Raw genomic sequence first — 12,624 nt, 5'->3', positions numbered from 1 at the left:
CTTGAGTAAACATCTCTCCAGGAAATATATACAAATGGCCAATAAGCACATGAAAGTATGCTCACCGTCATTAGTCATCAGGGAAATGCAAATCAAAATCACAATGAGATACTAGCTCACACCCAGCATGATGGCTATAATAAAAAAGACAGACAATAACAACTTTTGGCAAGGATGTGGAAGAATTCAAACTCCCGTCCATTGCTGTGGGGATATAAAATGGTGCAGCTGCTTTGCAAAACAGCTTGGCAGTTCCTCAAAATGTTAAACGTAGAGTTACCATTTGACCCAGGAATTCCACTTTGAGGTATATACCCAAGAGAAACAAAACATATGTCTACACAAAAACTTCAGATGTCCTTATCAGCAAAAGTTGGGCAACAACCCGAATGTTCAACAATGGATGAATGGATAAACAACATGTGGTATATTCATTTTATACCATGTATAAAATTAGTATTGCATTATTGGTATATCCATTCCAATAATATCCGATGGAATATTATTCAGCCTTAAAAAGGAATAAAGTACTGATGCATGTTACAACATAGAGGAGCTTTGAAAACATTATGCTAAGTGGAAGAAGAGACTTCTTGGGTAATTACATTCATATGGAATGTCTACAATACGAAAATCTATTGAGAGGCAGTAGATTAGGAGCTGGGAGAGTATTTGGTGTAGATGGGAGGTAAAGAGTGAGTGCTAATGGGTATAAAGTTTCTTTTTGCGGGGGATGAAATGTTCTGTAATTAGATGTGGTGATGTTTGCACAACTCTGTCAATATATTAAAAACCACTGAACTGCACACTTTAAATAGGTAAATTTTATGGTATGTGAATTATATCTCAATAAGGATGTTGAGAAAGTGGGATGGTATTTAAAAAAGCAGTCTAGAAGTCCCCTCTGAGACATAACAATCTGAGATATGTGTATATAGATATATACATCATTAGAAAATTAGAGTACTGGGTTCAGTAGGTTTCTCCAGGTGCTCAAAAAAAGCTGAAGTGAAGAAAAGCATTTTTCAATTGCAGACTGATTAGACTAGGCCATTTTGACATTTTCATGCTTTCAAATTCCTCAGCACCACCTATTTGACAATGGGATAAATAGACAATATTAATTAAATAAAACACTTTTTTAACTGATGCTTCTAAATTACTCTTTAACTCTTTTATAGTTGGCTAACGTGTCCACCTGTTCACTTTAGGAGTGTGCTAAGCAAGGAGAATCACAGGAACTAGGTAAAACTAGGCCTCCCATGTTCCTTCCACCGTCCAATTAAATAACCCGTAAGTCTGAAGCAGGGAAACGAGAGATGACATGAATATAAACTGAAGACACCTATTTTCCATCCTTGCAGATAATTACTGAAGTCATAGCTTATAAAGTTTGATAGACTACGATTTTCCAAGGGAGAAGTATCAAATAGAACAGTGAATAGTTTGTGCCCTGAGAACTTATTTAGCTAAAATCCCTACTTTATCTCAAGGAGTTCTTTAGAATAGCAGAGTCTCTTGTTGGGGCTGAGGGCGGGGAGCTTGTCCCTCCTAAAGGAATGCACACGTTGCCCAGGAATAATCCTGAAATTTAACAGCAAAGCACATGGGAAAAAAGCAGCATTATCTGAGGCTAACAACCATCGCTATCTTGATTTATTAGGTACATGTGCCCTTCTAAAAAAGGTTCCCAGATACCATTATTTCCTAATAAATGAAAAAGAATCTCCACTGAAGACAGATGATTCTTTTTAAAAGGCAAAATGTGCATTTAAGAGAGCTTTCTTCTCTGTCAGTTTCAACCCAAGGCACTCTTTTTTGGATGGACCAAACTTATTTCTCCAATTAACCATTTCCTCAGCACAATGCTTCTCAAAACTTAGCTTTCAGAATCACTTGTAGGGTTATAAAGAACTCGAGAGTTTCAGCTGGGTCCACAGTAAACCTCAAGAATTTGCATCTCTATCACTTCCCTATCTTCTCCAACTCATGCTGATTCTGCTGGTCTGGGGACCACACTTAGAAGCAGGGCCTCAGCACATACAGAGTTGCTGCTGGGTAGGCTGAGTCCTGGCTGGGCAGTCTTCTCCACCAGAAAGGAAAGGCAAGCATCACCCAAAGGCCTAAACACATTTACATTCAATATTTAAATAACAGCAATGACCATAATCTCCTCCTCGAACTTTTGGGGTTAGGACATATTGCTTATCTTCCTGGTCTCACACTACCGTCACTCTTGCCCATCCAAGGTGTGTTTCTGGGGATTCTTCTCCTCCCAGCAATCCTACATGACAGCAGCCACGTCTGCTCAACATGCCCTTATTCGTAGATACAGTGGAAGTTTCCACTGGTAGGCCACAATTGGAGCTGAGGCAATCAGCTGGAATTTGGGATTGGGACTAAGAAATTTCTGTTTAGGGACTTCCTTGGCGGTCCAGTGGTTAAGATTTCGCCTTCCAATGCAGGGGGTGCAGGTTTGATCCCTGCTCAGGGAGCTAAGATCCCACACGTCTCACGGCCAAAAAAGCAAAACATAAAACAGAAGCAGTATTGTAACAAATTCAATAACGACTTTAAAAATGGTCCACATCAAAAAAATCTTAAAAAAAAAAAAAGACATTTCTGTTTAGCTGCTCTTTTGAACAGGGGGTATACTCAGAAGCCGATGGCAACTGTCATGTTCCACCATGTGGGCTGGATATCAGAAAACGTCCATCTGTATGTGCAGAGAAGCAGGGATGAGCAGGGACCTCCTGGGCTCCATTCGGTCTTCCAGTCCCTGGCTTCAGTGGAGGCCTGACACCCTGCTGCATCCTTACCTATGCGTTCATTCCAGAAGTTAACCCCAAACCTGCACCTTCTATTAAATTCCTCTTTCCTGCCTAAACTAGCTGGAGAGGATGTGTTACTTACAACCAAAAGGGCCCTAATTAAAACTGTTAACAAAGTCATTCTCTGGGTACCTTTCCTCTCTGCTTCAGTTCACCTCGGAGACTGAATTCACCTTAAAACTTCATCCTAGCCAAGTTACCTGCTTCTAAATATCTCTGCACTAAAGCCCTTTCTTACGTAGGTGATTGATTCCCTGAACCCTACATCACTACGTATTTCAAATCCAGGACCTGCCTGGATTCCTCTACAAGAGGCAATTATAATTTATATTTCTCTCCAAGACTAGGTGGGGATAAATGAATATAAATCAGCAATGAATATAAATCGATGCACTTTCCCTCTGTGAGCACAGAAAAAGGAAAACCCATAGATGTGTTTTGAATCGAGGTCTAATGTGAGGTTTTATTTACCATGTTCGATCAATTTAAATGTTTAATTTTTCATTAATGTTTCTGAATAGCTCCAGCTTTCCAGCTACTTATATTTTGTGGGATTCATCTTTTTAAATAGCATTCTTATCTACTACTTCTTGGTTCAACCATACATGTGGTACATTTTATACATGCATGACCGAGGTAGAAGAGGGCATTTCTTTGTTTCTTTGAGCGTAGCTACTTCTCTTTTTTCCTTTATTGAGGTATAGTCGATTTACAATATAGCTACTTCTTTTAAAGCACAACAGAGACAGAGCAGATAAAACTCTGGGTCACTTCGAGCATTACGTCACATCTGTGATAACACATTTGTTCTATAAGTTTTCAAAGTCACTAGACGTTGCAAAACCAGAGATTAAGACTGACGTGATTCTCTTCGTCTGTCTGATGTTACCTAGCCTCTCTATTGGACTTCAGAATCTTGGCCTCCTTAAATCAAGCCTTCTGGGAATTATCTTTGGCAAATATACACTTAGCAGAAAAGTCTGATTATCTTGGCTTTCTCATGTCAAGTAACAACAGGTAGTCCCAGACACCCAGTGGTTTCCTTAGAGTGGGTTGCTTTCTTTATGGTAATCAATTTACTTGGCCCAGCTGTCAAGCACTTGACTGCCCAACTGACAACTGGAAATAGGAAGGAAGAAACCTCAGATTTTCCTAAACACACAGTTAATGAAAAATTTCACCTGGTTGTTAACGCACCTGTGTTTTCCCCATAAAACATAAATGTTAATTCGGAAAACAATATGCCTACAGAGGCTTCTCCACCTAGGAAAGTTTCACCTGATATTTGACCTGGCCATGTGCCCAACATCCATCGTGAAGGAGTTAACATAAATGAATTTTAAACCGGAAATGAGGCAGCCAAGTTGTTGACTAGTTTCCTCTTGTTAATTCAAGGAAAAGACTGAAAGGGCCTAAACTACGACAGGTCGTAGCATTGAATCTCAAGGAAATACGTAAGAGAGATGAAAAATCCTCTTATTCCACATGGTAGCTATTCTTTGGGTCAAAACTGAAAGAAGGAAGAAAAATGTATGAGAATACATGGGACATACTTTTCTCACCTAGCTCTTCCTAACCATATGGATTTTCCCCAGCAGGACAGAAGACCATAAATGAAAATTAGCAAGGCAGGGACTTCCACCCACAGGAATACCTGCATCAGGGCTTTGGGGTATTAGACGGGGAGCAGCCCTGACTACCTGTACAGATGCTTTGAGAAACGCATGACTACTCTTGTCTATACAGAGACAGGAAATAGCATGGAAAGGGGGGCTTCAAGACACTGACAGGTCCTTTCCTCAGATGGCTTTCAGGGCATAAACATGGAAATTGTTAAAATTATAACTTGAGGAAAGACAGCATAGGTGGTTTTTTCCTAACACCTTCCTTCTTCCAAGAGCACCGATCCACCCGTGATTAGAAACCCTAATATCCACTTTAAACCTAATAAAGGGTGAGTCCCCTTTTACCTTGCGGCTTCAGAATGAAAAGACATTTGTTTTTTTTTTAAGTCACATTCCTATTTTTAGGGCTGACTTGGAAACTTCTTCGCAGTTTAGTGACCACAGTCTGCTAGACTGTCGAAGTATGAAGTTCCAAGGGCAAAGCACTGATTGAATGAATTCCATTGCCCTGGATGACTTCTGACTAGACCACAAGCATCTAGAAGGTAGGGTCTGTGATGCATATTTCTTTGACCTAAGTCAAAGCATACGGAATACTGGAAAATTTTTTCAGGGCAAAACAATAATTATCTAGGTCTTCAAACAACTTTTCATTTCCACAGCACGAAGCAGGGCAGATGCCCTTTGGAAACACGACCATGTCATCCATTCAACTATTGCCTTTCTTGTTTTGTTTTTGTGTTTTGTTTTTCTAATTTTTGGTCACGCCACACACCTTGCAGGTTCTTAGTTCCCTGACCAGGGATGGAATCCGTGCCCTCGGCAGTGAAAGCGTGGTGTCCTAACCACCGGACGACCAGGGAATTCCAGATTCAACTACGGTCGAACCCCACAGCACGTGTACTCACTAACACCCAACATAAGCATTTAGAAGAGCCATTGCTGACCACAAATATCATTAAATGTGCATGGCTGCTTAGCTATATTCTATTTTGGGAATCTCTTATTACCTAGGAAATGATTTCATACTTCATTGTCTCAAACTGCATCATCCAAAAGAACCAAGATAAAATGTTTTCCTTCGAGAACATCTTTCCTGAAATCTCATTATTGCATATTATCTTTTGGTGCCACCCTAGTTTCCTCTGCTCACCATGCTGGCTGCACAGTAAACTCTGAAATAGAAATACTGCACACTGGAATCTTACCACCAGGAGGGGATAGGAGTCACTGTTGGAAGAGCGTGAAAGTCTATGTTATGGGAGAAGCCTTAGAGAGCTGTGTAACCTCTCTGAATTGACTGGAAAACCAACAGACAGATTACTGTATGTCACCGAGACCTTTTGACACAGGGGGAGGGTTCAAAGTATGTGGGCTCGAACATCATTTTTTTAAACTTGCAGTTTTTAGCAATTAGCACGATCTTGCTAAAACTCCCATTTACATAGGAGAAGCTGCGTTATCACTGCGAAGTTTAGAAAAATGGGGCGACAAGGTAACAACTGTATTATGCTTTATCTGTAACAAATCATGTCCCCCGGAGGTTCCAGTGTATTTTAAATTAACGTCAAAGGAAAGAATTCTTCACCCCACCAAATGGCAAATACAGGAATTTCAACTGTTCTAATACAACAACCCTAAGTAAATAATTATTAATTTCTTACTTTCCAACCTACTGGTCAACCAGAAACACAGAATTGCTGATGAAATTACACTGGGAAGGGGTCTCCCTAATACATATCTTGCTTTCATCCTCCAAGCACACCAAGTTACAGAACTGAAAACAGCTTTTGATTCATATTAGTATTTTGAGTAGAGTCTCTAAAAATTATTTTTAAGCAGCAGCGAACTAAGGATGGGATATGACTTGGTAAGTACTATTATTTACATAACTTTTCTTTCCATGTTCTTTTTTTTTTCTTTCTTTCCATGTTCTTAAAGTCATACCTTTGAATTTTAAAACACACTAAATTTCTATCTGTTCTGAAGGGCATGGGGCAGATAGGAGACTGGGTGGGAAAAAATCCAAAATACATGAATTTCAAATTATAACCCATTTTGCCAACATTTGATAGGCTGAAATGACATTTGGATACTAATACAAATTATTTGTTTGCCTTAAGAACTTAGATTAATTACTGTAACATTCCATTATGAGATTTTTCTACTTCTAAAATCTTATTGCTATTCTATTGGTACAGAAAAATATTTTTAATGGTTCTTAAAGAATATAGTACAAAAACACCAAACAGTGCAAGGTCCTCTATTAGGAAAGAATGGCTATTTCGATCAATTAACAGAAGTGCTTTGAATGTCATTAGAACCCATTTAAAATTATGACCTACAGCATCTTAGAAAACAGCACTGTTTTCCAACAATTTGCAGGCATAATCAGGAAAGGGGGAGTGTATTTAATAAGACAGGTACACGGCTAACATCCGCAAACAAACTCACACACAACACAGGAATTTTAGCCAAGTAATCCAATCATTCCTGAATTCACTGCAATAATGTGATTTTGCCGCCATCAGGCTGATTATAACCCATGCAGGAAGCAGCCCAGGTGGCTTGCAAGTGATGGTATCAGAATGTGAATATTTTAGAAGAAATCAAGTACCTGATAGTTTCATGAGAAGTTCAGATGCTGCTTTGACTGACATATCCCGCCTTAGTACGTTGCCCTTTGCTTCCTGGGGCTTAAGTGTGTCCTCAGAGATGCTCGGGGCTGGTACTTCAGACTCGGGGCTGAACACATAGTTGGACCGAGGCAACGTGGCACTTAGAGCCTCCTCTTCCTTAGGCTCCTCTTTCACTTTAAAATTAAGATTCATGGGTTCCTTCTGATTTGCAGCTGTCAAAAGAAGAAAAGGATTACACACATATACCTGTATGAAAGGCCAGTCCCACATATACCTGTATGAAAGGCCAGTCCCACATATACCTGTATGAAAGGCCAGTCCCACATATACCTGTATGAAAGGCCAGTCCCACTCTTAGCTGCTCCCAATTTAATGAAGGATGTAATGCATGATCATATCTTGCTAACACAGGAGGGACCACAACCCAATCAAAATAGGCTGAGCCCTGAGCACAAAAATACAAGTCACTCCATGAGCGTGGGACTTAGAAGAGTGCGGGCTTCTGAATCTTCGGAACCTATCATATTTTAGGAAGTGCTGCCTCTACAAAGTGTTTGGGCATTTTCTCTGTGGTTTCCAGTGTCTTCTTTCCTGTATACGCTGCTGCCTCTCTGACCTATTAGCACTCTCCCTACCTAATCCTATTATAGAATAATGCTTTCAGACAGTTATTCTGCCATAAAATATCGAATATACACATGAGTCAGGGGCAAAAACCAAAGCAAAAACCTAGAATGCGGTGGTCAGGTGAGGATGGAGAATTTGCCAAAGAGAAAAGCTCAGAATGGAGATATAACACTTTTGCCTTATTATAAGCTGATGCCACTGTCCCACAAACAGTGGGGCATGCACCTGTCATCGTCTTTCTGGTCACTATCTGTAGCCCAAGTTATCTCCGAGTCCACAATGGGCGTTTTTAAGAGAAAAAAATTTTATTTTGGAATAATTTTAGATTTGCAGAGAAGTTGCAAAGAGGGGTCAGAGAGTTCCCATACACCCTTTACTCAGTGGTCCCTAAAGTTAACACCTTACGTAACACATGGAGCATGTGTCAGAACGAAGAAATTCACATTACTATGATCTAAGATCCAAATTTTATTCAGATTTCACCAGTTTTTCCACTAATGTCCTTTTTCCATTTCTAGCATGGTTGGCTGGTGTGGAGTGTGTGGTCAGGGCAGAGCTAACTGGCCTATTATGGGATAGATTCTTTCTGTGGCTTGGCTACACCTTACCAGGCCTTCACTCACTGAGCTACATACTACTTCCTGGTCTTTCTTGGGAAAAACCAAGAAGGAAGACTAGCAGCCGCTTTTCCCACTTGCACTTTCACAGCCATCTTGCCCCTTTAAAGGGCCACATAGTAGGACCTTTAAGTTGGTTAATTTAGGTGTGCTGGTATTTTAAGAAACAAGATCTCATCCTAATACAGAGTTCTTAGAAAAGCTTCTTAGAATGAGCCTTGGGCTTCCCTGGTGGCGCAGTGGTTAAGAATCCGCCTGCCAATGCAGGGGACAAGGGTTCGAGCCCTGGTCCGGGAAGATCCCACATGCCATGGAGCAACTAAGCCCGCGCGCCACAACTACTGAGCCTGCGCCCTAGAGCCCATGAGCCACAACTACTGAGCCCTCACGTCACAACTACTGAAGATCCCACGCCTAGAGCCCGTGCTCCGCAACAAGAGAGCCACCACAACGAGAAGCCTGCGCACCGCAATGAAGAGTAGCCCCTGCTTGCTGCAACTAGAGAAAAGCCCGCGCACAGCAACAGAGACCCAGTGCAGCCAAAAATAAACAAATAAAAATAAATAAATAAATTTATATATAAAAAAAAGAATGAGCCTTAAGCCCACTCTTGCTTAACAACAACAACGACAAAAAGGATGAAAATAAAGCCCCAAAGGGTATGCCTATCAACCCCCTGCCCACCATCTACCTCCAGCCAATACATAGACACAAAGTCCTTTCTTTATACCTTACGCCCTTCTAAGGATATCCCTGCTGGAGTCACAAGTTCACACAGACCAGCATATTTGGGAACTGGACCCCAGAGGGCTAACGTGACACTTGGTCGTTTTACTACCAGAAAGATGAAGAGCTGAGACTAGAACCCACGTGCACAGGCTGCCCACCCTGTGTCCCCTGCCTAGCTCCACTACACCACTCCTCCATCTCTGGTCCCTGTGTTATAACAACACCTGAATGGAACTTCACCTTCAAGTCTTTGCTAAAATACCACCTTCTCAATGAAGACCGCGACCATCCTGATCAAAACTGCGACGCCCACCCCACAGTACCCGCAGTCCCCCAAACTCTCTTACCCTACTCTAATTTTCCTTTTTTTTTTTTTATTTATTCATTTATTTATTTGGCTGCATCGGGTCTTTGTTGCGGCATGCAGGGTCTTTCGATGCTGAGCGTAGGCTCTCTAGGTGTGGCACGTGGCTCCGGAGCACGTGGGCTCAGTAGTTGTGGTGCGTGTCTTAGTTGCCCTGCGACGTGTGGGATCTCAGTTCCCTGACCAGGGATCGAACCTGTGTCCCCTGCATCGGAAGGCAAAGTCTTAACCACTGGACTGCCGGGGAAGTCCGTAATTTTCCTTTTTATCCAAAATACTTATCACCAGAAAACGTCTTGTTATGGATTGAATTGTGTCTGCCCCACCTCCCCAAATACAAATGTTGAAGCCCTAACCCTCACTGGGACTGTATTTGGAGATAGGGAGAAAACTAGGTTAAACGAGGCCATCAGGGTGTGGCCCTAATCCAATATGACTGGTGTCCTGAGAATAAGAGAGACACAGAGGATGTGCAAACACAGAGGAAAGACCATGTGGGGACAGAGCAAGAAGGAAGCCATCTTCAAGCCAAGGAGAGGCCTCAGGAGAAACCAAACCTGTCAGCACCTTGATCTTGGACCTCCAGCCTCCAGAACGGTGAGAAATACATTTCTATTGTTTAAGCCACCCAGTCTGTGGTATTTCGCTACGACAGCCCCAAAGACTAATGCATACTACATAATTTTCTTATTTATTATGTTATGGTCTATTCCTTCAACTCAAAGGTAGGCTTCATGAAGGCAATAATCTCTGTTTTAACGCTGATGTGTCTCGAGTCCCTAGAACTGGGCCTGGCATGTAGCAGGAGCTCAACATATATTTGTTGAATAAATAAAATAGGTTGGTCACAAATCAGTGACATCTGTTGGCACTCCATTATTACCTGTGGTAAACAAAAGCTACAAATCCCAAAATATTCCACCAAAGGCAATCGGAAGTGCTTTCCTCAAGTCTGATCATGAGATTGGGGATAAGACCTTCCAGATAAAGTTAAAAGCTCTGCTACTACACCACAGCGCTTACTGAGGTGTCTCTGAATGATCACTTGGACTCTGGCATTACTAAAGGAGGAACCCAGAAAAATCTCAAGGAAAGTGCTGAAAATCTAGCCCTCTGGGGACAGTGCCATTGGCATCTGAGCCCAAGGGAACAAGGACAGTGTCTAGAGCAATCTTCAAGCATGTATTTTGGGCCTCTACAGAAGGTAGCTCCCAAGAGGATTCTGTTTATCTAGCACATTTCTCCCCTTTCAACCACTTCCAGAGGGAGGGAGTCGTTGCTGTCCACCTCCTAAAGCTGTTCTCACCCTAAGCCTTTCTTCCAGAATCCTTCATAAAACCCTTTCCAAGAGCATCCTAAGTTAGTCACGATAGAGTAATTAAATGGTGTGCTGTCGGGGACTTCCATGGCGGTCCAGTGGTAAAGGATCTGCCTTCCAATGCAGGGACACAGGTTCCATCCCTGGTCGAGGAACCAAGATCCCACATGCTGCGGGGCAACTATGCTCACGTACCACAACTACTGAGCTCGTGTGCCTCAACTAGAGAGCCTGCATGCCACAAACTACAGAGCCCACGCTCTCTGGAACCCGTGCGCCATAACTAGAGAGAGAAAACCTGCACACCACAACTAGAGAGATGCCTGTGCACCACAATGAAAGATCCCACATGCTGCAACTAAGACCCAACGCAGCTAAAAAAATAAAGAAAATTTTAAAAAATAATAATAATAAAAAAAATGGTGTGCTTTCTATTAAGTCTTTAATTTTGATTCTTTGGGTAGGAACAATATAAAGTGAATGGTTATATATTTTTAAAAATGCTTCAGGCTTGCATCTTTTATTTTTGAAACTTTAAAAAATTCTAAGGTGAGCCTAGGAAAGAGATAAGAAACTACTGAGGCCCTGGAAGCAAATCCTAACTGCTGGAGAGGGCAACCATGAAGCCAATGCTCTCTGAAGATATAAGTAGCTTCTGGGAGCATTAGTCAGAATATGTGCTACATAAGACTTAAGAAAAAAAAAAAAAGATATTTGGCATTATTAGTACAACCCAGATTTAACAGAACTGTAATAAGACACTTTTAAAAAATAATAGGCAAGCTGTATGTTGCTGTTTTATAAATTTGCAAGGTACTTCATACCTGGTTTTCATTCTGACAATGTCAAGAATGGCATAAAACTAGTAATGTGCTAGGGAAATGTAAATATGGCTAATGACATATCAAAAAATATCTGGGAAACACTCATTTGTCCAAGTTTTAGTTTCCAAACATTTGGATCTAAATAGATGATGTAAAAATAGCAATAAGAAGGCTACCCTGCTTTTTTTCAATTACCAGAAATATTTACACTGAGAATAGTGCATAAAGCCCTATATTTTAAAATTAATATGACTGCATAATTGCCATCTTTTTTAATTTATCTTAATTAAAAAAATTGTTTTTCTACAGGGAAAGGTGAAACTAAAGTTGTTTTCTCTTTGGGGAAATTGCTAAGAGAAAAGCAGTAATTTATGACTCACTGCCTGGTCTTTACTTCATTCTTACCACTAACAAGAAGATCTGTGCACGTATGGAATTCAGTTTGTAAAGGACTTTTCACAGCAAGTACCTTGACTTCCGTTTATGTATCGTCAAGCTTCCAGACACTCCACTTAACTCAGTGAGGAAGTCCCACTAACCAAGAGGTCCCTTCTCTCACTGTTCAAACATTTTGCGACCTGAGAAAATTACGATTAAAAATTATGTACATCTGTAAGTCCATGTGCTCGATGGAGTTGGGCTGCCATTGAAAGGAAACAAATCAGCTTTTTCTAAATCAGGATTTAGAAAGGATTCAAGACAAAGGCTAATATGCGAAAGGAACGGGAAAGCCACTGGGATAAAATGATTCCAAGTTTCTAATTCTAATAGGCCAGCATTAATGAGTTGTAAAAGGAACCCGTCTTTCCGGCGAGGTGTCCTCAGTACACTTCGAGATTCTGTCTAAGCCCCTCTCATCCCCACCCCCAGGACAATGCTGTATAACTTCCTTAAAGACCATTATTTGCTTCAATAACGCACACAACTAGCATTTGAATAGTTATACAGGAATTGATCCTTCCATCAACCACAGGAGACAGGCATTGTTACTACCTTCATCTTGCAGGAGAAGGAACTAAGGTCCCAAGAGGTTAACAGACTGACTTCTCC

The 12,624-nt window shown here is 41.1% G+C and overlaps 1 protein-coding gene across 1 annotated transcript in view; it reads right to left on the bottom strand.

Moving 5' to 3' along the window:
• The window catches only part of ZNF827 (zinc finger protein 827), a gene marked incomplete at its 5' end in the record, with an annotated part of 180,073 nt that overhangs the window by 101,908 nt on the left and 65,541 nt on the right, over window positions 1-12,624 (bottom strand). The window contains one exon of the mRNA XM_079919486.1: window positions 7,074-7,307. Within this exon, the coding sequence (XP_079775612.1) occupies window positions 7,074-7,307 (234 nt within the window). The remainder of the gene's footprint in view (window positions 1-7,073; window positions 7,308-12,624) is intronic.

This window comes from Stenella coeruleoalba (genome assembly GCF_951394435.1).
Source record: "Stenella coeruleoalba genome assembly, chromosome: 4".
NCBI lineage: Eukaryota > Metazoa > Chordata > Mammalia > Artiodactyla > Delphinidae > Stenella > Stenella coeruleoalba.
This window is presented reverse-complemented; position numbering and strand designations above follow the sequence as displayed.